The 26813-nt window shown below is 39.1% G+C and overlaps 1 protein-coding gene across 6 annotated transcripts in view; it reads right to left on the reverse strand.

The window, feature by feature from the left end:
• The window catches only part of AFF1 (ALF transcription elongation factor 1), a 208258-nt gene that overhangs the window by 49366 nt on the left and 132079 nt on the right, over positions 1 to 26813 (reverse strand). For 5 of the 6 annotated variants that reach the window (XM_032144734.2, XM_058433055.1, XM_032144976.2 and 2 more), the window contains 3 exons: positions 8495 to 8539; positions 2606 to 2692; positions 865 to 901 (listed from right to left, as the gene is read on the reverse strand). In XM_032144734.2, the coding sequence (XP_032000625.1) occupies positions 865 to 901; positions 2606 to 2692; positions 8495 to 8539 (169 nt within the window). The remainder of the gene's footprint in view (positions 1 to 864; positions 902 to 2605; positions 2693 to 8494; positions 8540 to 26813) is intronic. The other variant, XM_032144895.2, reaches the window with a different exon arrangement.

The following is a 26813-nucleotide window of genomic DNA, read 5'->3' on the forward strand; positions in this document are numbered from 1 at the left end:
ACAGCAAATTTTATCTACAGAGGCCAGACAATAAATATTTTAGGTTTTTTGTGCTATACTTTGTACAATAATAGATGAATGGGTGTAGCTATGTCCCAATAAAACTTTATTTACAAAAACTAGCTGCAGGGCAGATTTAACCCTCAGGCTGAAAAAGAATTACATGGCAAACAAATATAGTGGGGCTAAACAAACTGTATGTCATATTCCTTATAAAAATTTCTTAGTTTTGTTTTTTAAAACACAAGAATCACACACTCCAATCTACTGTTGTATACAGTTTCTAGCTCTGAGAGTCACATTTGGTACAGCTACTATGTGTCAGTAATACCGCATTGCGTTTGTTTAGTATTTCACTAAAACATCTTTATTAACTCCCTGCAACAATCTTATTTTGGTTTTTGTTTGTTTGAGACAGGGTCTGTGCTGTCTACCAGGCTGGAGTGCAGTGCCGTAATCTTGGCTCACTGCAACCTCTACTTCCTAGGCTCCAGTGATCCTCCCACCTCAGCCTTCCAAGTAGCTGGGACCATAGGCACATGACTCCAAGCCCAGCTAATTTTTGTATTTTTTGTAGAGACAGGGTTCCACCATGTTGCCCAGGCTGGTCTTGAACTCCTGGGCTCAAGCGATCTACCTGCCTTGGACTCCCAAAGTGCTAGGATTACAGGCATGAGCCACCGCGCCTGGTCAACAATTTTAAATTCCACATAAAGAATAGTTTTATATTTGTTCTTCTTTCCTATTCTTTCAACATAGGAAGGCCTCATCTCTGCTGGGGCATTTTTTACTAATGTTTTTATGTTAAACAGTAAAAGCTATGCTTTGTTCTCCAATCCAATAAGCAGTTTCAAATTTACTTACTTTGGTTTTGGGTTACAGAACTGACATGCTGAGAGTCCTAGAAAGAAAAATAAAAATATCTAATTATTAAAAGATTAAGGCTTATAAATTAAAGAGAAAACCGTAGAGCTTTTAATATTAAAAGGATAGTCTTATGAAACCTTCAAATATCTAGAAAAATGGAAACAGTGTAGAGAATACCCATACTACCCATCACAGATTCTATAATTATTTCATTATATGACTTGCAGCTATCCATCTATTCAAACTTTTTCCATGCATAAGTTGAAAACATTGATTAACCTAATTTTAGCTTTCATTGCTTCTCTTCTTTCCTAGAGTTTATTTTTCCTTTGTTGTTGCACAAAGATATTTTTACAGAGCTTAGTGCTTTAATTTAAAACAAGCAATAATGAGTCACTTTTTTTTTTTTTTTTTTTTTTTGAGACAGAGTCTTGCTTTGATACCCAGGCTGGAGTGCAGTGGTGTAATCTTGGCTCACTGCAACCTCTGCCTCCCGGGTTCAAGCGATTCTTCTGCCTCAGCCTCCCCAGTAGCTGGGACTACAGGCGCCCGCCACCACACCCAGCTAATTTTTGTGTTTTTAGTAGAGACGGTGTTTCACCATGTTGGCCAGGGTGGTCTTGATCTCCTGACCTCGTGATCCACCCGCCTCGGCCTCCCAAAGTCCTGGGATTACAGGCATAAGCCACCATGCCTGGTCCATGAGTCACATTTTAAAAATCATTAGAAAATAAGTAAACATATTAAGTGGCAAATTTGAGTTTTTGTAGACAGAACCTTTTTTTTTTGGTGGTAGAGAGACAGGGTCTCACTGTCGTCCAGGCTGGAGTGCAGTGGCTCAATTACAGCTCACCACAGCCTCAACCTCCCGGGCTCAAGTGATTCTCCCACTTCAGCCTCCCAAGTAGCTGGGACTACAGGTGCATGCCACCACGCCTGGCTAGTTTTTGTATTTTTTGGAGAGACAAAGTTTTGCCACATTGCCCAGGCTGGCCTTGAACTCCTGGACTCAAGTGATCCACCCACCTCGGCCTCCTAAAGTGCTGGGAATACAGGCATGAGCCACCATGCCCGGCCTAGAACCACTTTTCACAACAGTATCATGGAAAGGAATAGCTCTCCTACTCTCTCAATATATGTATTATATATATAAAACAATGCACGTGAATATCAGATTGAACAAAACACAGATCTGAAGGTGCTATTTCTATATTTTGAAGGTTATCCAAAAGTATAAACCAAAAAAAAGGAAAATGGCAGTGTTTTAACGCATTGTTCATAAATACTGTAACAGAAACACACAAGTCAGCAGTTTATTTGCTTGTTATTAAACCAGCACTAGTGTAACTGATCACATTAAACTCAAGAAAATGTAGGGAGTGTGAGACATGTAAGATGTATGTGCATATATCTAATTCTGAATGAGAAATCACACACTCAATGTCCCTGCCCCCCTGTTTTCCCATCTCTAAAGTAAGAATCCTCAAATGAGAGAATGTATTGGAAAGTCCTGAATGCTTTTTATAAATTATAAAGCTTTATGAAAATCCAAGATGTTCTAAGTTGGAGAATAAATGTTTGAAAGCATTCTGAAGCACTGTAGAAGCTAAATTAATAATAATTTTAACCTCATTTCCAAAGATTTGAACAAGTAATACTTTATCAATCTGCCTCACAGCAATGCCTTATGCTTTTCACTCAAGTGGATGCAATGCCTGCCATACTTTTAAGGAATTACCTTTGCAGGGAAAGGAAACTTGGATGGCTCAGCTGTACTAGGCGTATGTATTGCTGTCAAAGGAGGAGGCCATGAGTGGGTCATTTCCTGGAAAGATATTTGGAAAGGGAAGAAAAAGTAAATTATAAATAGAACATTCATTGCTACTTAACATTTTGAACTAATGTAGAATGGATTGATCGTAAACGGCAAGTACGATCTTAAAAGTTATTTCATGTACTTTAAAAAAAAAACAAACTCCTATTTCAGTGGGCTATGCTGAAAAGTTAAAGCTCTCCAACATACAAAACTAAAAAATGCCTGTTTGTAGAAGACAATCAAGGTATAGAACGTGAATGAATTTAACACCCTGAATATTATCAAGCACACAAACTGTATGTAACAGGTACTGCCAGAGCTTGTAGAGCTGTGAAGACTGTAGGTGACAGGTTGGGCTGGAAAAGCAGTCTCTCCTCAATGCATTCTTTCTCCCTCAGCTTCTTTATTGCATTTCCTGGAATTATTTCAGTTCAAAGGAAGAAGAACTTTCCTGTTTGACTTAAGCAAACAAGTAATTCAGGTCACTTGTTCCACTTGGGAGAGTTTTAATGGATTTGACCCTTCCCTGATACACACTATTAGCAAGTAAGAACTTTTTTGAAGGAGAGGAGCTTAAAATTACCTTTCTTTTCCATTGAGAAGCTTAATTTTTACTATTTTCTCAGTTGAAGGAAAGATTTCTAAAACTTACAACTGATATATGTATCTTGACATGAATTCTTCTAAACACATTCACAAATTTTATTTTTCTAAAAATACTTGTTGAAAACAGGTATGTCAGGGAAAAAGATGTGTCAAATTGCAAATACACACACACACACACACACACACACAGACACACACTTTTCTAAAAGGCCAAAATGGCATTGAAGATCATTAACTACAACCCCAACATCTACAGATTGAAAAACACTGAGGTTCAAAATGACTCAGTCAAGGTACCCCAGGAAGTCGAAGGTGGTTCCCACATGTATCAGACCTGCCCGGCAAACTGGCTTAATACTCAACATGCAGCTGGGTGCAGTGGCTCACACCTGTAATCCCAGCTTTTGGAGGCCAAGGCAGGTGGATCACCTGAGGTCGGGAGTTCAAGACCAGCCTGACCAACATGGAAAAACCCCATATCTACTAAAAATACAAAATTAGCTGGGCATGGAGGCACATGCCTGTAATCTCAGCTATTCGGGAGGCTGAGGTTGCAGTGAGCCGAGATCGTGCCATTGCACTCCAGCCTGGGCAACAAGAATGAACTCCGTCTCAAAAAAAATACATACATACATACATACATACATACAAACAAAAATGAGCCGGGCATGGTGGTACATGCCTGTAATCCCAGCTACTTGGCAGGCTGAAGCAGGAGAATGGCTTGAACCTGGCAGGTGGAGGTTGCAGTGAGCTGGGATCGCACCATTGCACTCCAGCCTGGGTGACAGGGCGAGACTCGGTCTCACCAACAACAAAAAAAATCGACATGCAACTCTACCAGCAATCTGTGACCCCACAGCATGCTATATTATCCTGCCCGTATAACACATGATGTATTCTAACACCTCATTCTTTTCTAAGTCCTGGCTAACCTATCTCCACAAAAATGCCATTTGATCCTTGCAACAGCTGGAGATAGCACTCTAGCAAGTACTTCCACTTCCAACCTATGTGCAGGTCTCCCCTTGCCCTTCCCCATTGCAGCTCTGTGGGTTACCACAGCCTCAGGAAAGACTGCAGCGACCTCGCACAGTGACAAGTAACGTAAGTGATGCTGGCTTTCTTAATTTTTGTTAAAAGTGAAATCGTGCCCTTGTTTACTGACTGGCCATCTGCTTTGTTCAGGACACAACAGGAGATCTTTCCTAAAATATACTGGAAAGAATGGCTATAGCCAAAGACCCAGATTGCAATCCTAACTCCAATCCTTACCAGCCATGTCAGCCTAAGTAAGTCATCTGAACCCTAAACCTCAATGCTAAGAGGTAAACTAGAACCACTTATTTTCAAAGTATTATAACAGTACTTTATGTACAGCACTGAATGAATAGTGCACAGAAGGCACTTAATAAATTAAAAGCATTACAACTTTTAATTAAAAGTCCAGTTTTAAAAGAATTTCAATACTGCACCAGAGAGAGCTTCCTGCTATTTACTTGATAATACTTTAAGGCACAGAACCATTATAACGTTACAATACAAAAACATGTAATAATTAATTGAGAAGGTGTCTGAAAACATCACCCTTACGTTTTTCAATAATTTATTTGGAATCTCAATGGTACCTATGACTTTTAGTCACCAAATGCCTAAGGCTGTCCCAGCCATTAAATTAGGCAGTTGGAAAGTACATAAATTCTTTCAAACTCTAAGTGGTTCCCTGGTAGTCTGAAAGCATTTATATACTTCCCTACATGCCTAGCTTACTAGAGGGACTTAAGAGAATTGGGGCCATTATTAAGGAGAAGAGCCTGCTCAGAAAGACTCATAAGGCCATGATTTCACTTCCTACCTTAACAATGACTTGTCACATGAACGGAGACAAATCACTGGGACCTACGTCAGCCCTGGCCCTCCAGGCCCCACAGCTACTGTCTTTTTCTCCTTGCTCATTCTGCTCTGGAGACACTGTCTGGTTCTAATTGTTCCTCTAATACACCAACCTGATACCACCTTGAGGCTTTTCCACCAGTTCCTCCCTCTGCCTAGCCCTCTGTTTACTGGCCTGTTGCATTATTCATAGCACCATCAACACCCAACACTATATATTTCTCTTCCCTACTCTGATCTCCATGAAAGCAAGCACTCTGTCTTATTCACTACAACATCCTAGTGCTATGGATGCTTAACAACTATTTGTTGAATAAATGAATGAACATACAAACAGTGCTACCACTCATTGTACTAGCATCATGGAAATGCTGTACTGAGGTAATGCTTGCTAGTACCACATTAATCCCCCAAGATACTGTGGAGGCCAGGCTTGCCTATAAGTAGAAAATCTGAGGTGTCTCCATGCACCCACCAAGGGCATGTTGCCCTTTCTAGACCCTAGTGCATGACCATTCCCTGAAAACTAACAGTGTCTGTCTGCTGTCTTCTTACTCCATTAGCCTGCTGGAATTATGGGCCACCGCTTCCCCTTCATTACAACACTTCCCCCTTAAATACTGACCCCAGAGAACCAAACATTATCTTCTATGATTGATTTTCTCTGTTAGGAAACTATTTACTGTCTCTATCACCCATCAGAAAGATTTGTGTTTGGATTCCTGGCAATCTTAATAAATTGCTGGTACAAGATGAGAACGGGAACCGGGAGGCAAAGGAAAGTAGCATCTGGATCAGCGTCAAGAGTAAGAGCTGGAATGGACCCTGGAGATCATCCACTAGCCCAGGGCCTTCCTTTTACCAATGAGGAAACCAAAGCCCAGCAGGGACCTATAACTTAACTGAGGTCACAGACAGAAGAGAAGGGGCAGTCTCCAATATGAAAAGGCCTATGGCCTGTTCAGTCCTGGACATCCTTCTGTTTGCTTTCCCAAGTTATGATTTCCAAATCATAAATGGGCATGATTTATACATTAACCACTAAATCTTGAGCATTTCTAGGTAAGCAAGAATTCACTAATGTGATCCTGGGTGAGAAGGGAAGAAGGATGGATGGGTTCATTAAATTAAAAATGCTTGTCTGATGCTGTAATACCACCATTCCTAAATAAAGGATGTGACATGTCTTATATTAACACACACCGAAACCTAAGAGAAGCATCTGACATACGCAGAAGACAACAAACCTGCACTGTTGCGTTTACTTCTGAAATAATGATAGAACAAATAACACACAATTTCAGAGGAAATGCCAAGGCCATAGTTTATAATTAAGTTCCTTAGTATGTTTACGACTTACCATACCAACAAATTTCAGAAATAGAAGAGGAAAAGGATGATAAAAAATGTAATCAAGGTAACTTATTTAATCTTACATGACAAAAATTCCTCACTGTTAGCAGTTCAAAGTATGTTTCTCAGCCAGGTACGGTGGCTCACGCCTGTAATCCCAACACTTTGAGGGGCCGAGGTGGGTGGATCACTTGAGGTCAGGCATTTGAGACCAGCCTGGCCAACATGGTGAAACACCGTCTCTACTAAAAATACAAAAATTAGCACGGCGTAGTGGCACACACCTGCAATCCCAGCTACTTGGGTGGCTGAGGTGCAAGAATCGCTTGAACCCAGGAGGTGGAGGTTGCAGTGGCCGAGATCACGCCCAGCCTGAGCAACAGAGAGAGACTCTGTCTCAAACAAACAAACAAACAAACAAAAGTATGTTTCTCTAGAGGTTCTTTCTCAGAAAACCCTAACTACAAAACGGGACAAAAGACTGTAAAACAAAAACAAGCTGTTTTCCAAACAACTGGTTAGATACTACTACTGTCAAAAATTTCACAAGTGAGGAAATAACCGATATACTTAATTACTGGTTTCAGTACCACCATCACTTAATACTTTAAAATGAAAAGTTAAAAAACTAAAATTGAGTAAATGTGTTTTGTGAAAAAATGAGCAATAGTGATTCAAATTAACAGTCGCATTTATTATATACATCTCTCCTACTAATTAAAAAAGAAGAAGAATAAAGTCAGAAACTCTACAATAAAAGACAAGAATATCATTAAAATTGACCTAGAAGCAAATTAAAGGCCACAGAAGAGGGATAAAAAATACACAAAACCCTCGGTTTTTACAATTACTGTACCTGAGTATTAAAATTAAGCTCTGGGTTTCCTGGAAATTAAAGGCAAAATGGGAAACATTATATATAATTTTTCTCTGATAAAAAGAAAGAATGCCAGTTCATGAAGAAAGTTAACATTTTTCCCCTGGAATTAAGTTCTAGAAGGAATTTGTCATCCTTGTACAAGAAAAATTGAACAAGCGGGCAATGCATTCAATGACATATTTGTGGAAGCACTAGTGTTCATGGCATAGTTTCAATAAACAAGAGCAAAAAGTAACCCTTCAAGGTTAAGTCTAAAGATGACCATCTACTTCCCACTATTTTTCTTTTTATTCCTTTAAAATTTCACGGTCTCACTGAAGAAGAGGCTGTACATGTGAGGCCATCGGTATTAGGTATCACCTACAGAATGCCAAGAGGTATAAATCAAGCACTGTTTAACCACTGGTGCCTCCCACACATCAATACAGGAAGTTTCCTCTCTGGGAAGTGAGCAACTCTCCTGGGCCTTTATAGACAACCAGCAAAACTTACGAGAGATGCCATAAAAATCTGGTCCAAGTGTCTTGTAGTTTGTAGACTTCAATTTAATTAATAAAATCTGGTAGAGAATTCAATTACGTTCCAAAACTACTTCTGTTACTATTCTGGTTTATTTTTGCCTTTGGAGATGAGTGGGGGAGAAATGGTTAAAAGGGGTGTGGGAAAAACAACTGTCCTTTATTTATTTATTTATTTTTTGGAGACATAGTCTCAACTCTGTTGCCCAGGCTGGAGTGCAGTGGCGCGATCTCAGCTCACTGCAGCCTCCACCTCTCGGGTTCAATCGATTCTCCTGACTCAGCCTCCTGAGTAGCTGTGACTACAGGCATGTGCCACCACTCCTGGCTAATTTTTTGTATTTTTCTTAGTAGATACGGGGTTTTGCCATGTTGTCCAGGCTGGTTGCAAACTCCTGAGCTCAAGCAATCTGCCTGCCTTGGCCTCCCAAAGTGCTAGAATTACAGGCATGAGCCACCACACCCAGCCAATGGCAACTGTTCTTTAAAGTGAAAGTAAATGGATGTACGCCTACCTACTTAAATATTTCTTCAAATGAGAAAGATTAGCAGTGAACTCACCTTCAGAATCTCTTCAACACAATGGACTTCACTGGAGTAGGTCTGCTGAAAGTGAAAAGCAAAAAATAAAAAGGTTAGCAAACCAGAGTCAAGAGTGATGGTACTGGTGGATGACTGTATTAATGCAGCAATACTCATCTCGAGGCTTACCTTCTACGAGCTAAGTATTAAGAACTTTACATTTGAAGCCTGGGCAACATGGTGAAACCCCATTTCTACCAAAAGCAATATAAAAATTAGCCATGCATGGTGGCGTATGCCTGTGATCCCAGCTACTCAGGAGGTAGGGGCAGGACGATCACATGAGCCTGGGAGGTGGAGGCTGCAGCGAGCCAAGATCATGCCACTGCACTCTGGCTGTACATATATAAAACAACAACAACTTTATATTTGGATGAAATAAGACCAGAGAGATTAATCTAACTGAATCTTGCGGGGAAACACAGTAATGATGGAGACAATGGCAGACTAACTGCTGACCCTCAGGTCAAAAGTTTCTAAAATTTCTTTATTAAAGAAAATTAGTATATTAGTAAACCTAGGGAATAAGAGATGTACAAAACAAGATTAGAACAGGTGCCACAGTCAGCTACCTCATAGCAACAGCTAACCAATAAGCCACATTAAATGAAGACAAAGATGATGATCATCTGAACACATTAGTGGGTCGAAAGCAAGGAGCTAAGTCCAATCAAGGATAACTCTTCATTATTTTTATATTCTAGCCTGCCAAAATTCATTTTAAAGTTAAAAATATCTCTACTTAAAGTCAGCATTTCACCTTATACATACATGCATACATACATACACCACACACACCAAGTTTTTTTCAGAGAAAGACTGTAAGGGTAGAGGAGATTAATTATTGTCTTAGAGGAAAGATCTACTATTTCTACCTCTTCCTAATACCCAGCTAAACCAATAATGATTATTGCTTCTGCTGGTATCACCACCAGACAGTGCCTAGGGAAGGACATTTTACAGTCTACATATTTTTAAGAGCAAAGAAAGTGGGCAAAGTTAAATTAAAATCAGCATTTTTTCTGAACTAGAGACATGGAACATATGGTTTTCAATGGAATAGCAACTCGCTCTGTGTCAATTCATGAGCCAGGCATCATGGGCACAGTACAGCAAGTACTATACAACATATGACTTTCCCATTACTGCCACTGCTATGCATAAAACTCTGCTCTTTTTGGTCCATTTAATACCTACCTCACAGCTAGAGAACAGATGGCAAGGGGTTCTTTCCTGTTCTTGGTTCTAATTTATGTGTAATTTAATATAGGATTGGTTGCTAATTTGCAATCTAGGGTCTATTAATCTACCATTTCCCTCATTCCAATTCACTCCGTGGATGAAGAAAAAGGAAATAGAGCAAACATTCACACTGTCCTGTAATTGAATCTAACGGACATGTCAAAATTCAGATGTAGGCCAGGTGCGGTGGCTCACCTGTAATCCCAGCACTTTGGGGGGCTGAGGCGGGCAGATTGCCTGAGCCCAGGAATCTGTGAGCAGCCTGGGCATCATGGCAAAACCCTGTCTCTATCAAAATACAAAAATTAGCCAGTCTCATAACCCAGTTTCAAAATCGACAAAAATTTAAAAATAAAATTTAAAAATTAAAAAAAAATTCAGATGCAGTCTGTTTTTAAAACATGTAAATTTCCTGGAAAGAGTCTTGAAGTCAGGTATAACCAAAGAGAATCAAGGGTGTCCCTTACATCTGGCAGGATCCACTGGACTCATCTCCAGCATTACACATGCAAACAAGCAGGCCTTTTTGTTTTTAAAACCATTAAGAAACACCTAAAAACTGGACCAAATGTTTGTGCTCTATTTTAGCACAAACTTAATGTACAGAAATGCTATTTTTACATGAAGGTAAAGTGTAATTGTATTCTATGATTTCAATTTACATGGATCATTAGAAAAATAATTAAAAGTCAAAGGTGAATCAATAGAACAAGCACATGACTATGCTGAGTCTGGAAAAAATATTCCCCTCATCCTACATGTTGCTGGAATGAGACTAGGAATCCAATCAAAATATCTGGCAACCAATAAAAATAGTGAAGCACATTTTAAAAGAAGGCAAAAAAGGTTTGTCTGTTGTTTCCAACACAATGATTTCAAAAAGCCACACCCTTCAAGAGACTGAAAGACTTCTTTCTGATCTTCATAATTACTCAAGCAGTAGACACTTTGCCAAGATGTTTCATGTCACCGAAATATTCTTTTTTTTTCAAAAGAGTTTTGTTATGTGGGATGAACGAGGACTGAAGAAATTTTGAGAGCTTATTTCAGATTAGCAACATTTACCTTATCCAGATACTAATAAATAGTCACCATTTAACCCATTTAAAATTCTAAATAAGGTCTTAGATTCAAGCATTAGTTGGTTAATTTACTGTTAATCTTCCTGTCAAGTCCATTATGGGAATGAAGGTGTTTCAAAGGGGAACAGTGATTTCATTCAAATATATGAGGGCATATCATATTTAGGGATCTCCACAAAGCACTGTTTCCAATGGCAAATAATTGGAAATGAGCAAATGCCAAACAACATGCGTCTAGCTAACTGCCTTTACAGTGCATCCGTACAATGGTATGGCATGCAGATTTAATAACATAAACATAGGTGTTTGCATGGAAAGGTGTTCAACATACATACTTTTTTCTTTAAAAATCATTTCATATGGCCGGGCACAGTGGCTCACGCCTGTAATCCCAGCACTTTGGGAGGCTGGGGCAGGTGGATCAGGAGGTCAAGAGATAGAGACCATCCTGGCTAACACGGTGAAACCCCATCTCTACTAAAAATACAAAAAATTAGCCAGGCATGGTGGCGGATGCCTGTAGTCCCAGCTACTCGGGAGGCTGAGGCAGGAGAGTGGCGTGAACCTGGGAGGCAGAGCTTGCAGTGGGCAGAGATTGGGCCACTGTAGTCCAGCCTGGGAGACCGAATGAGAGTCCATCTCAAAAAAAAAAAAAAAACATTTCATACTTAGAGAAAAACTACAAAAGCCAATAGGAGGATTTCCCACATACCTTTTACTCAGATTTCCCAAATGCTAGCATTTTACATTTGCTTTATATTTTTCTCTTCTACTCACCTACATTTTGAACTGTTTAAGAGTAAGTTAGAGAGTTAATGTCCCTTTATCCCTAAATACTTTTGTGTATACCAAAACACATTGTAAACCTATATTTAAAAGAGAGGCTACTGAAAAGTTTGCATAGTATGAGATCATTTTATGTTCCATCTACCTGAGATTCACATCTTCACTCTTCTCTCCATACTAATTAGAGACACTTAAATTAGAAGATAGATCTTTTGGATTTGTTTACAGGGAAAGAGCTACAAGACAGGCTGCCTTGTCCCATAAAGTGCGACTTGGCACCTCCAAGCATGCCACTGGAAGAAAGTTTTCCAAAAGGGGAGTAGTTAAACCATTACATCCTAATCCCCTAATCCCCTTCTTTTATAGAGATGGGGTCTTGCTATGGTGCCCAGGCTGGCCTGGGCTCAAGTCATCCTCCTACCTCAGCCTTCAGAGAGTAGCTGGAACTATAGGTGTGTGACATTGAACTTGGCTCTTAATCCCTTTCCTAAAATTCACTCTCCCAATAGGGTCTCCAGCCAAATATTGCTATTCCTACTAAAAGGAGCCAGACTCTCCCTTTAACACCATGGTCAAAGAATAAACAATTGGTCCTGGCCAGCTCTCTCTAAACCGTAACTGAGATAAGGCTGAAGACATTCAATGTAAGACGTACTTAAATAACACAAAATGATAAAAAGCAACAATAAACATTTCTATGATAGTTGCATGAATCAAGAAAATCTAGTTTGTAAGTCCTTCTCTGGCTAGCTCTTTCCTCAATGGTATAGACACTGACTTTAACATGACCACAAAACTCACTGCCTTTTCCCACCCTCAATATCTATTAATAGGTTCCTAGAGGACATGAGCTCTCCCCTTCTGCCTATCTAGAGCCACCTCACACATCTGGCTTCCTGTATGTAGACCAACCTCCCAGCAGAGACCACACTTTCCTCCTGGGATATGGCCTTAACACAGGAGCCATGTTTAATTTTTAAAAAAATGATAGCAGCTACTTATTGAATGCATTTCGTACTTTACATTGCATTAAACTCTTTATATGTTATTATCACCTCAATTTGATACCATCGATTGTCCGATGCACCATTATTAGCTTGGGAGGTAGGGGGACTATACTAAATGTACCCATCAACTGTAAGATACATCCCTATTACATAAACTTAAAAATGCCTGAGGGAATTCTGTATAAAGCTCTATTTAATTCTCACATCAACCTTTGTGGTAGGTATTATACCAGTTTTTAAAACGAGGAGACATGCCTTTGGAGTCCACGATGAGGTATTTACAAATAAAATAATTTTAAAAATAAAACGAGGAGACTGAATCCTAGAGAAATTAAGTTGTCTATGCAAGGACACATAAAAGCTCTGAAGCAGCTGAGCTGGCTCAGAATAGTGTTATACCAGTTTTCCCAAAACCTCAACACTGCTGCAAGAAACAAATATATTAGCATTTTAGAAGGGTGTGTGATTCCAGTTGTCCTATGCATAACCTAAAACATTTTTTAAAGAGCTACGTTTTTCCTTTGCTTCTACAAAGAAGCATTTTGGTATTCACGTTTAACTGCCTCTTCCTACTACCAGTGCTTCGGACCAGAAAAGGCAGCAATGCTGGCCGTGGCCTGATTTCTCACTCCTCCTGGAATGACATTGTGTAACTGTAAGGAAATGCACTGATACCAAAATAAAATATGTGAGTGAATGTTTTCTAAGCATGAGTTTGTTTTAATAAGCTAAAAAGAGCTGGCTGAAGAAACATGTCACTGAGACTGGGAGGCTCTTGCAATATTGTGTTTTAAGTCTCTCAAGTTTCAACAGAGCAGCATTTTTGTAACAATGCTATTTTCAAAAAGGCTTAGTTATCACTAACCAGGAAACACAGGGAGCACAAAGGCAACGTGCTGACGAGGGAAGCCAAAAGATCATGGATTCTAGATCTGGCTCTGCTGAAGACTGGCGCTGAATCTTGGATAAGATTCATCCTCTTTGGGACTATTTCCTCATTGTGATAAGGAATAGTATTACCAAACCTAACCACTTCTCAGGGTTGGTATGAAGGTCAAATATGTTTTCGTATTAAAACATACTTGATAAAACACACTTTAAAAACCATCAGAAGGCACTGATATATGGAATAATAGGCGGTGCCAACATTATCAAGGCATTCTTTAACAGCATGACGGCTTTAAAAAAAAAATCCCAATAGGTTATCTATCCAAAGTTTAATTTTTAAGAGAGTAAAATAAATGTCCAAGCTATTTTTCTTCAAATGTGTCACCACCTTTTGGATTACTGTTTCAGTCTTTACTATTTGCTGCTCATCTACCCCCAACTCGCTAGTTAGATAAGTCACACTTTTCTTGCCCTGATCTGGAGCCCTCTTCTCTCTTCCATCTGTGTCAGGGATAATTCGTACTGAGGCTTCAGGTTGCAGATGAAAGACATCTTTTAGAAAACATCCCTGATGCTCCCTTTCTCCCAAAACTGTCCAGGTTCTCTTGCAGATGCTCCTGTAACTATCCGTACTTTCTCTGTTACTGCATCCTCTCTACTCCCTCTAGATTACATGTTCCATGGAAGTTAGGGCCAGAACCCTCACTGAATCACAGGGTGCCAGCCACACAGAGGCAACCCCATAAACAATGGCTGGTATGTTTTCAGTCCCAGAACTCAGAATTTGAAACTAAGTTTCTCATATGGCTTTAGACACTTAAGAAGATGCAGGCTGCCTGAATTATAAAGCAACACCTTATTAACAAACTAAACTACATGTAAATAAACATACAAGAGACAAAAAGATAATTGTTTTGCATTGTTTTCTCTCTGGAAACATTAAAACTACTGAGAAACTACTTTTCACATACAGATTGGCAAACAGCCACAAGATTAACAATACTCCATCTATGAGATAGATGTGGGGAAATAGGCACTCAAATCCCGTGGTTGGTAGGAGGGTTAAGTGCTACAACCTTTAAGGACATTAATTTGGCAATAGCCAGCAAATTCTAATTACATAGACATTTCTCTAACCTTTAGCACTGCCTCCTACATGTACAAAAAAATATGTACAAAGTTATTCGCTTCAGCCTAGTTTGCAAATAGCAAGATAATGGAAACAATCTAAATGTCTATCTACAGGTAACTAACTATGAAAACTATGGTACATGCCACCTACAAAGAAATAAATGCTATGCAACTACGACAAAGAATGAGGATGCTCTTTGTGCACTGACTTGGGGTACTCTCCAAGATATACTGTTAAGAAGAATAAATTAAAAAAAAAAAGATGCATTATATGCCAGCATTTCTATAAATGAAGAAAGTATCAATGAGAAGAAAACATACATATCGAGTTGCTTATTATGCATAAAATACCACTGGGAATGATAGACAAGAAAATCCTAACATCAATTACTTCTAGAAAGGAAGCCTGGGGAATGGAGGCTGGGGGAAGGAATAGAGGGAAGATTTTCAATGTATATCCTTTTCTTAACCTTTTAAATTCTGACCTATTACCTACTCATTACTAAAAATACAAATATTAGATTGAAATAAATAGGGATCAAAAGCTTCTTCTCAAAGTACAGTTAAATTTTCTATTAGCCTTCCTCTATGTAACTTACCTTACTCTCTGAACACACACTTATGTTAAACTGTCCCCAGCTTACACCTTGGTGCTCTGGGCACACCCTATGTAATACACGCCACACTGAATTTTTGTAAAAAACAAAACAAAACAGATTTCCAGTCAGCCTTCCCTAGTAGACCTCGAGTTGCCACAGGACTTGCTCTGAAGGCCTGGCCCAGTGTACACTTGCTAAATTCACACATTTCCCAAACTAGACTAGAAAGTTATTGAAAGAGAAGCATTTTTTTTTATTCTCGCTCTCCTTTTTGTTAATCAGTCATACTTACATAGCGATAAGACACATTTGAAATGAACATAATCTTACAGGGTTGTTTTCAGGAAGAAATAAGACAATGCATGTTAAAACAAGTTACATACAAATAAATACATGCATTTATATGAAGACACCATAATCATCATTTCTAAGAGACAGATTAGAGGAGGAGACAAAAAGGCCTGGCTGAACAAAGTTTGTCATAAAATTGTGTTCTACAGATACATAGTAAATTACATAAATAGCTAAGCCTGTTCCAAGAACATGCTCATACTGCCTGGGTGTGCCTACTTCAGCTGGAAAATGTATAAAGGGACCAGCAGTTAATTCTACTTTCAGAAGCATCATGCCCTATGGGCAACTACCCATCTATCTGTATACCCAGAATTTTAGGATACACATTTTTTAAATCACTGGACAGATATATAAGCACAGTTACAGCCCAAATTAAAACAAGGAAAACAAAAAACAACCATGCTAAAGATTAATATAGATGGAGGGGTGATGGATTACAAAACAAGGAATAAGGTGCTCTGAATAGCTTTCCTAAAAATAAAGTATTATTACATTAAGTTGCAAAACCAACTTTAACTGTTAAATTCTCCCTTAGGAATTATTAGCTACCTTTCATCTCATCCCAGATACCTTTAAATAATAGAAAGGTTTTGGATAGTTCCTTAAAAGTGATAAGCTCTAATATGTAGCAAAAAGTTACTCTCATGTTCCCTGAATGACTCTTTTCAACGTCAAACTGCCTGCCCCATGTGAAGACTAACACAAATTAGGCTAACTGCAGAATCTCCCTAACTGCAGAATCTCTATAGTTCTCTAAACAGATTTTTCAGGGAGAGGAGATATGAGGTGGATAAAAAAGATTACTTAAAAATAATGAGGAATCTCTAGGTCACCTACAGTTATCTCCCAACAAAAATTTATTATGAAACGAACAAGGAATTCTACTCCTATTGGGGGAACCTAGAGGAAGGGGGTAGTGCATCACAACCACTGCTGCCCTTTTCTGGAAGTCTTCCCTCCCTTGACTCTCCAACCACATTCAACTCTGGATTGTAACCCTTAGTGTTCTAATCTTTCTCCTCCAGACTGGCTTCCCACAGGCAAGAACTAGGGTTTAGTAATCTCTGCATCCCTCACAAGGCCTTAGCATAATTCTAGACTCACTTAATATTTATAAAATGAATACTCAATTTTGTCATGTCATGACATCTCAAACAAAACTCAGATACATAAGATAACCAAAAAGTAATTACAGAGTTTTATGGTGAATTTCCAATCTCTTTCCTGGGAAGCAATATATGTCAGCTCATATTGGTAAAACTCCAGACAACTTCACAGAACAGTGATATTTTTAAGATGCAGAAGTCTTCAAATTTTAAAAAAGTATTATCTTGTGACTACAATCCATCAACCACTACCACCTAATCAGATGTTTTCACCTATAGGAATAGTTGCCTAAATGCAGTTTGGGGACATAAACTTCTCAGAATGCAAAATTTCAGATATGACAGTAACATCAGAACGTCAGGTTGGGGAGGGTAGGTATATCAGGCAGCATGTTTGGGTGGGGTAAAGAAAGGATGTATGCTTTCTTGAGATAGAAGATGAAGAAATAATACTCCAGGATAAACACTGGAAGATCATGTTAGAGATGTGCTAACACCCCAGTTCATTTAATAAGTGAGAGCCTAATATATCCTATAGATAGGAGATACATATAATATATATTGAATACGTGTATATATATGTGTATATATATATTTATATATTTGATTTTTTTAATTTACCTTTAGGTAAATTGCTCTTTTGTAAGCAAATGAGATTACCTTCTTATCTTTCATCAACTAAAGCAAAAACAAAAAAAATAGCCACTAAATCCTAAAACATCACTGAAACTTATGAAACCCAATGGGAAGAAGTATTTTAAAATAGCAGTTCTTTAAAGATCAATATGAATAATTAGAAAACTTATTCTTTCCAGTTGGTCATTTTGATTATACCAGTGAGGTAATTTGCATAATTGGCATCATAAAGATATTTTTCTAAAGCATATAAAATTTGTAAAGGCTCAATCTGTATTAACTGAGCTACTTAAAACATTCTGGAAATTTTGTTTTGATCTCTACAAAGAGGGCCTCTTTTAATTATGAAACCAAGGATTCCAGTTCTTAAAACACGGTTTAAATAAAAATGAAAACAATGAGTAGTTGTTGTCCACATGCATAATTGTAAACACTCACTTGATAAGAATATGCAAATAATATAAGAGAAGTAGTAACAATGCTGGATTCGCTGATTTTGTTATCATTATATATTCTGAGATCACATACAATGTAATTTTTGATATGTTTGCAAGGCTTCTGTATAGTCACATGAAACAGTACATATAAAAAATACAATTTAGTGTTGATGTTTTATATGCAGAATGTTTTCAGTACATATTATGACAATATGTCAACTAACAGTGCAAAAGTTAAAAGAAGTGGGGTGTGCTGGGATAGGTTTAAATTCACTTAACAACAAAGTACCTGAATGAAAAACAAACGTAAAAAACTTATCACTGTTTGACAGTAAATGTCTAATCTCAGTTATTCACCAACTTCCTAACCATTGACTATGAACCATTACCATTCACCATGTAATAAGGGGAATCAGAATCCCCAATAGTCTAAGACTTTAAAACACTGTGCCTTTGATGAAAGACCACATGAGGCCCCATGAAGCCCATTGTGGGCACAGCAGCCATGAATGATTAAGTAAGAATGGTTAAAAGGTGCTGCTTTTTTTTTTTTTTTTAAAGGCATCACAAAGAACAAGTCTAGACACTGGTTCCATTCCAGCAATAATGAACTGACAAGTCCTTTCAAATGGCCTAAACTATATGATCTACTTCCCCTTCTACAACCAATTCTGCTCACGAAACCTCAGAGTATTTTTTGGAAGAATTTAATTTTTATTTTTTTTAGTGGGACTATCAATTTGCAAAGCATGAATAGTAGCTTTTCAGTTAAAACCTATCGCTGCAGGGAGGGTGTGAAACTGCAACGTGGTGGTGTTCTGTCACATGCTTCCTGCCCTGCACCCACCCCATCCAGTCCTACACACACATGCACACACGCACGTGCACGCACACACACACACACACGAGCACTCTGTCTCTCAAATCGTATTAACGGATGGTTCTGAGTCAAAACACTATTAAATTACTTTGTCAACCATGACAGGATTTATGGATACATAAACCTGTATTTCTACTCTCTGTCAAATGTAAGTGCAAACAATGTTCAGGAAGCATGTTTAATTCTATGTTGCAGAGAGTGCCTGCCTGGACATTTATTTTTCCACAGCTGAGCATAAGCTAAGATTATAGAAGCACCAGAAAAAGGAAGAAGAAAAAAACAACTTTGTATCAATTTCTGGATGAGGCTGAAAGAAACTGCAGTCATATGAGTCAGATAAACCATTTAATCCATGCTTTATCTGAAAGGACATAAAGATTTTATCCTGGGCTTTCCAGCAGTAATCTCAACAGCCTCTTCTGGAGTAGGTGTTGGTTTTCCGTCTCCTGGCATCGATTATTTAAAACAAAACAAAACAAAACACACACAAAAAAAACGGGAGATAAAAGGAAAGAAAATTATTGAAGTGGTACGCTAGAGGCATATATACTCTGAGGAAACAATCTGAGCCCCAAACACCCTGGGGATTACTGACACTATAACAAACACAAAAGAGAGAAGGCAAATAAAGACGACCTTGTCCTTGACATCTTAATTCTGAACAAGTAAATCCTCCGCCCGTTTTTTTTTTTTTTTTGGCTTCAATGCTGGGTAATGAGCAATCAGGTTAATTACTAGGGTCTAGAAAAAGGGCTCAAGATCATCCTGGGAATGTACAATTCATTTAATATCAGAACATTATGAACAGTTATACATCATTTATTTAAGCCTATCAAAAAGTGCCTAATTTAAGGAACTATTTTGCTTTTCTATAACTTATCAATAAACAGATTTGGTCTTTTTTTTTGAAAGGCTTACTAATCCCACTGAATCTTAGATAGACTTAATTATCTTTTCCTGCGTTATCTCTATATAAATCTGGTCTAAAACTATAGACAAACTACATCAGAATTCCAGCAAGACTCATCTGATACACTGATTTACTGATCTGGCAAAAGCAAAAATATATTTAATACAAAAGTTTGAAAGTAAGACTTCATCATTCGACGAATTCCAGTATTTCTTTTTAAATAAACACAAGAGGCTGGGTACACTGGCTCACGCCTGTAATCCCAGCACTTTGGAAGACCGAGGGCAGGCAGATCACTTGAGGTCAGTAGTTTGTGACCAGCCTGGCCAACATGGTGAAATCCCATCTCTACTAAAAATACAAAAAAATCAGTCAGGCATGGTGGTGCAAGCGTGTAATCCCAGCTACTGGGGAGGCTGAAGCAGGAGAATTGCTGAACCTAGGAGGCAGAGGTTGCAGTGAGCTGAGATCGTGCCACTGCACTCCAGCCTGAGAGACAGAGCAAAACTCCATCTCGAAAAAATAAAAATAAATAATAAATAAATACAAGGGGCAGAGTAGATATATAAAAGTTATTCTTTAATTTATTTTAAATAGGTATTTAATAAGTGCCAAGGAGAAAATCGTTTAAAAAATAAATGTACTCTCTTAATGCCTTCTGAATTTAAAATCTTTTTTTTTTTTTTGGAGACAGAGTCTCGCTCTGTTGCCCAGGCTGGAGTGCAGTGTTGCAATCTTGGCACACTGCAAGCTCCACATCCCGGGTTCAAGCCATTCTCCTGCCTCAGCCTCCTCAGTAACTGAGACTACATGCGCCCGCCACCAGGCCCAGCTAATTTTTTGTATTTTTAGTAGAGACGAGGTTTCACCGTGTTAGCCAGGATGGTCTTAATCTCCTGACCTCGTGATCCGCCCGCCTCAGCCTTCCAAAGTGCTGGGATTACAGGCGTGAACCACCACACCCAGCCCTGAATTTAAAATCTTTTAAGCATTCATATTATTTTCTCTCCATCTCAATTTATTTCTCTCATCGTCTGCCTCTGACTTCACACACCGACACACACAACCAAGAAGTTTAAAAGATTCCCTTTGGACTTTAATCCAGAGCTCTTGAACCTAAACTCCAATCTTTTCAGTGTTTTGAGGCACAACGTAACTTAACCACATGATAAGCCCCAATATCCTTGCATTCACTATCTTTCCTGATTCTTCCCTTTCCCTCCATACTTTTCTATATAGAACACAGAAACTAAGTGACAGAGAAGAGATCACATGGAAAATAGGCAACCGTTCTAATAATAACAACAAAAGCAACTCCCTTTGGAAATTGCCTTTAGAAAATGGAGGGTCACGCCAGCACAAGTAAATGATATCTACGTTGTACATAAACCCAACTGTGGCCCTCCTGACTACTTCATCCACCTGGCACACAGCCCATGGGAGAATAATCCTGGAGCCACCACACTGCTTTCCTGGCATCATAATCACGGTGACAGCTTGGGGGTGGGGAAGGAAGTGTATTACTAAAAAAAATTTAAAGGTCTTTCAACTTGAATTTCTTTAACTGGCATATAGCAATATCCTCCATAAAAATGAGCAGTGTTATTTGTACAGCCACAGCAACGCTGTCTACCAGGCTGCGCTGGCATGAACACCACAGTAAATGAGCCTGAAAGGACTGAAGACAGGCCCCTGAGCAGATCAGTTTTATCTGTTTTATTATCTCTTCTAGGTAAATCTTTAAAAGCCATCTCAATGTCCAAGAGTTGTTTCCTTAATAAATAATTTACCAAAAGCTTCTTGTGGAATAAAACACACCAGTTTTTTTCCTACACTTACCTAGAACGCTGTATTTAAAAAAAAAAAAAAAAAAAAGATTGGTGGGGAAATTAAAAGTCACTGGAAAACTACCACCTCCTAAGTCTGTTGGTAACAGGTCCTCCAATTCATTTTATAACATAGTTGTTACTAAAAACAGCCAAAAAGGTATAACTAGGCTACATTTAAATCAATCAAAGAAAAAATTGGGGATTCTTCTTCCTTTCTCACTGCTTTTTGGCCAGTTTCTCAGTTGTCCTGGAGTTGACTTAAGCGGACTCACTATAACTAACCTTAAACAATTCCTGTCTCCTGAGGGGTAAAAAGTGGAAACACTATCATCCTCTCCTATTAGCTTTTCATCACATAAATTTACAACCCCTACAGATATAGACAGATCACAAACTATGCTGAATAAATTAATGAAAACCATAAAGCTAGAAGTACCCTGAAATTTCTCTAGTACACCTGTATTGAAGGAAAATTATTTTGAAATTTTCCTAGACTGGTGAAAATACAGTTTATATGTTAAAACTTGGGTAGAAGCACCCACCATCTTTTAAATGACTTAAATTGTAAGTTTCTTATGAGAAACAACAAATAAAATCTTGGAGTGTGCATGCACATGCATAAATGCATACACACACATACATCATATTTAGGCTGAGAAGCTGCCAATATTTTCAGTTTTTAGCTTTACTTCAGGAAGATTTTTAAAAGCCATAAACATTTGCTAAGTGATCCAGAAATTCAAGTCCAGAGTTTGAAAGATGAAGAAAAGGCTGGGCATGGTGGTTCACGCATGTAATCCCAGCACTTTGGGAGGCCGAGGCAGGTGGATCACAAGGTCAGGAGTTCAAGACCAGCCTGGCCAACATGGTGAAACCCAGTATCTACTAAAAATACAAAAATTAGGTCTGGGTGCAGTGGCTCACACCTGTACTCCCAGCACTTTGGGAGGCCGAGGCAGGTGGATCACAAGGTCAGGAGATTGAGACTAGCCTTGGCCAACATGGTGAAACCCTGTTTCTACTAAAAATACAAAAATTAGCTGGGTGTGGTGGCACATGCCTGTAATCCCAGCTACTCAGAAGGCTGACACAGGACAATCACTTGAACCCGGGAGGCAGGGGTTGCAGTGAGCCGAGATCCTGCCACTGCACTCCAGCCTGGTGACAGAGCGAGACTCCATCTCAAAACAAAAATAAAAACTACCAAACATTATGGCACACCTTTAATCCCCACTATTCAGGAGGCAGGGGTAGGAAAAGATTTTGAACAAGGTGGGAACAGAATCCCACACTATCCTTTGACACGGTGAGACTCTGTCTCAAAAAAAAAAAAAAAAAAAAAAAAAAAAAAAATCCTGAGTGATAAAAATATTATTTTATATTTTTGAATTTTTTCAATATTTGCCTAGAATAGGTGTGTTTTTCTCAGATACAATTCCTTTTACTTTCTGAAACCTCATCATTATCATAAAGAAAGAAAGGGAAAGAGAAAGAGAAAAAAGAAAGGAGAAGGAAGAAAGAAAGGAAGGGAGAGAGGAGAAGGAGAGGGAGGAGAGGGAAAAGGGAGAGAAAGAGAAGAGAGGAGAGAAAAGATGGAGAGAGAGGAAAGAGAAGGCGAGGAAAGAGGAGAGGAAGGAAGAGAGAGGAGAGGGAGGGAGGAAGAGGATAGGGAGCGAGGGGGAGAAGGAGAGAGGGGGAGAGGGGGAGAAGGGGAGAGGGACGAGAGGGAGGGAGGGAGAGAGACAGAAAAGAAGAGAGGAGATGGGGACAGAGGAGAGGGAGGGAGAGAATGAATCCATAATCTAAACTAACAACCATGCAAATCTCAAGAGGTATTCCAAGCCTCTAGTGGTAGCCAAAAAAAAAAAAAAAGAGGCCACACCACGCCACCTGTCTATTACCTATCAAGTTTATACAGAGGGAGGGGACATGGGAGGGGCCGAATACCTGTGGCTGGAAAGCTTATTTACCTTGTTTATAAGGTCATGCACTAAACCACAGAGGTCATTTTGATCCTTCTCTTCTTCCATGTTAGCCCCTAACACAGGGGACAAAAGAAAAGAAGAGAAGGGGGAAGAGAAACAAGACACATCAACTTTCTCTTGTGGCCTCACCTCTCACTTATTTCCCTACCCTCCATCCTCCCCACCTCAACCTCCAGCTGCTGCATACTTACTGTGGGGCAGCTGTACACTGTGGGGCACTCACCTCTGTGAACATGTCTTACTGCCTTCCCACATGGCAAGAAAGCTTTCCTGTTTTCATACATCCCCTTGCCAGCCCTAATCGTGTCACTAGGTCACTGTCTCGTGTGCTGGAGGCTGCAATGGCGGCCCTTACAGGAAAGAACTTTGAATCTCTTCCCTTGTACTGAACCATAAGAAGCACTGAGTGCTCCCAGGCATAACTCCCCTGGCTCTGCTCCTAAAAACGCTCTCTCAAGTACACCGTTGCTTAGCAATATTTGCCTTCCCCCTGTACATCTGAAATTGGCAACATCTGTCCCTTTGGCAGTTTTGATTCGTGCAAAGCACCATGTGCGTAGTTTAAAAACATGCAGCTTTATGAAATGGGCAATGCCTCCATACCTCCCATCTCCCTGCAAAACCAGGATGTGAAGACCCAAAAATAGTTTAACCTTTGCTTTCAAGGCTGATGGAAAAATCTATGGGATTTAAAGTAGATGATAGCACACAAGCAAAATAGTTAAGCCACCAGTGGGAGTTCCTATTAAACCCTGCCTAATAGGCAGTGTCTGAAAAATCTCATCTAGTTAACAATTTCCTTTAGAATTAATTCTATCACAAGGCATTATGAGTAAATGCATATCATTAGTAAGATAAGATATAAAGGCAATTTATTCATGGAGTGGGAGGGGGGCAATTTTCATGCTTACATTATAGCCCAATCTCAGGAACAAAAATACAATACACACGTGCACACATCCCCACCCCCACTCCACTGGCAATGGAATTTTAAAACTCTAGAGGGAAAAATTCAGTAATTCCAGTATTATGGGTTTCAAAACAAATGATTCTAAGTTTCCTAAGTTTCTTTGTTATTTATCCCATAACACAGTCACTTTAGTATTTTACTGAGGTTACTTGTTAATATTAAAGTAGCTCATAACATGTAATTTTACGTATAAGAAAAAACTATATGAAAAATAAAACTTATATGTAGAACTAGAATACTACCCATAAAACTTTACGTTTTATCTAGCACATTGATAGAGAAATAAAAATCCGAGTAATAAAAAGCATAAAAGTCTACTAAGCATTGAACCATGCTCTGTGCATCCAAACTGTGGCATGTAGACATTTTTGTTCCTTTAAACAAATCAGGCTATAATTTTCTTTTTAGCTTAAGCTAAACCAATTCTGACATATTAGAAACACATGTTTCCAAAGAAATTCTACAGGAACTGAGTTCCAACCACAAAGGGTAAGCTGACCTTTCTGCTCTCAAGTCTCCACCTGAAAGCTTACAGCAGCAGCAAAGACTGGGTAATATTTATTGCCACTAAAAACACATCCAGCAGGCCCCTGACTCTGTGCATTTAGCAATGCCCCTGAAATTCCAGAACATGCATGAATTTGTAATCTTGGTTAGCCACAAATGTGAATCCAACACCCTAGAATCCACTTCTCACTGTAGTCCATCACTCACCACTTAAGGGATACATACAGTAATTCTTGTGAAGTTACACTTTATTGCAGTTTATGGGAGCAACTTCAGCAGACTTTGCAAACGGGAATTCTCAAAAATCTCAGATGTTTGTCGAAGTTATCCATAGTGGTTCTGGCTTTACAGGGTAGGTGCTTATGAGCAAGATTCTCCAACTATTAAGCTCGTTGCATGGAAACGGCTTAAACACAGTGCCTGCACACACAGAGTATGTTCTCAATAAAATGCAGACGTTATTTTTATTGTTTTACCATCTTACCATGACACAAAAGCCTCATTCTTTCTTTCTTTTCTTCCATCCTACTAAGGTTTCCCACTTCTGTCATCAATCAAACTTTTATTTCATGAATCTCTGTGAAAATGTCCTCTGAAAGGGGAAAGGGAATGATAAACAAATAGTAACAAATTTTGTAACTTTTAGTAATTGTATAGTACAATCTTTGATTACACCTCCTCCTCTGATATAATCGTAAACAGATGCAGACTCTTCAGCTCTGAAGAAGCCATCATGTACTTGACCTTTGTGTCTGCAGTATGTTTCTAATAAATTCTGAATTAATTAATGTGGGAGAAACATCTTAATTTGTAAACACTGGGATCCTGGCTCTAGGGGATGAGGATGAAAGGAGCCAGGGCAGGGGCTGAGGTGCTGTCCACCAGGAAAGTGCTGACAAACCTTCAGGGTTGGGCTGAGAATGCCTCCAAGATACCCCTCAAGTCAAGCCATTTATTAGACAAGAAGAAGGAACAAAAAACCTTCCCCTGGGGAGAGTTCCAGGGCTGAGAGGGGAAAGTAAAGACGGGCCATGTCAGTACTACCCTTTCTCCTTGTCTCTGTTTTTGTTTTGAGACAGGGTCTCGCTCTGCTGCCCAGGCTGGAGTTCACTGGTGCAATCATAGCTCACTGTAACCTCAAGCTCCTGAGCTGAAGTGATCCTCCCACCTCGGCCTCCTCAGCAGCTAAGACTACAAGCACACACACCATTATGCTCAGCTAATTGTTAAATATTTATAGGGATGCGGTGGTCTATGTTGCCCAGACTAGTCTCAAAACTCCTGGCCTACAGTAATCCTCCCACTTCAGCCTGGCATGACCCCCTACACCCAGCCAAACTGTCCCATTACAGAGTCTACAGGGCAATGATGGGTCACTAGAAAGCCAAACATCAGGGCTTACTTAACCAACTAATAAAGCATTATTAAAATTTTCTCCATTCTAAGGCTTTTGATGAGACCTGCTTATTAGGATGGATGTCATGATCTTGGCCCACAGTGCCAATCAATAAGTAAAAATGATTAGGTCTACAAGCAATGGAAACATGGGTATTATCATGCAGTGAAACCCTGCCCTGTTCTGATATCATGAAGGAAATCTCCATGAACTCTGTGTCATCTTCACCTCTGAAAATGTTTGAACAGACTCCAGCCTCAATCTCCTTTGAACCTATATACCTAATAACCTGCTGGCATAGTTAAAAATAAATTTAAAAGTTATCATCATAAAAGCCTTCTAAAAACTATTCCTCACTCAAGAAAAATTTCTACAGGATGGTATTAGCAGGAGCAGCAGTAGTCAGTACCAAAAACATTTACTAAGAGGCAGGGAGGTTGCACAGAGAAAGGGGGGAAAAATAATGGGCAAAATTTAATTCTGAACTGTTTAAGTTCTTTAAGCATGAGGAAGCCATCCGCTGGTAAGGCAAGAAAATGTTTAAAATTACCTC

The sequence above is a fragment of the Hylobates moloch genome, unplaced genomic scaffold, assembly GCF_009828535.3.
Source record: "Hylobates moloch isolate HMO894 unplaced genomic scaffold, HMol_V3 SCAFFOLD_2, whole genome shotgun sequence".
Taxonomy (NCBI): domain Eukaryota; kingdom Metazoa; phylum Chordata; class Mammalia; order Primates; family Hylobatidae; genus Hylobates; species Hylobates moloch.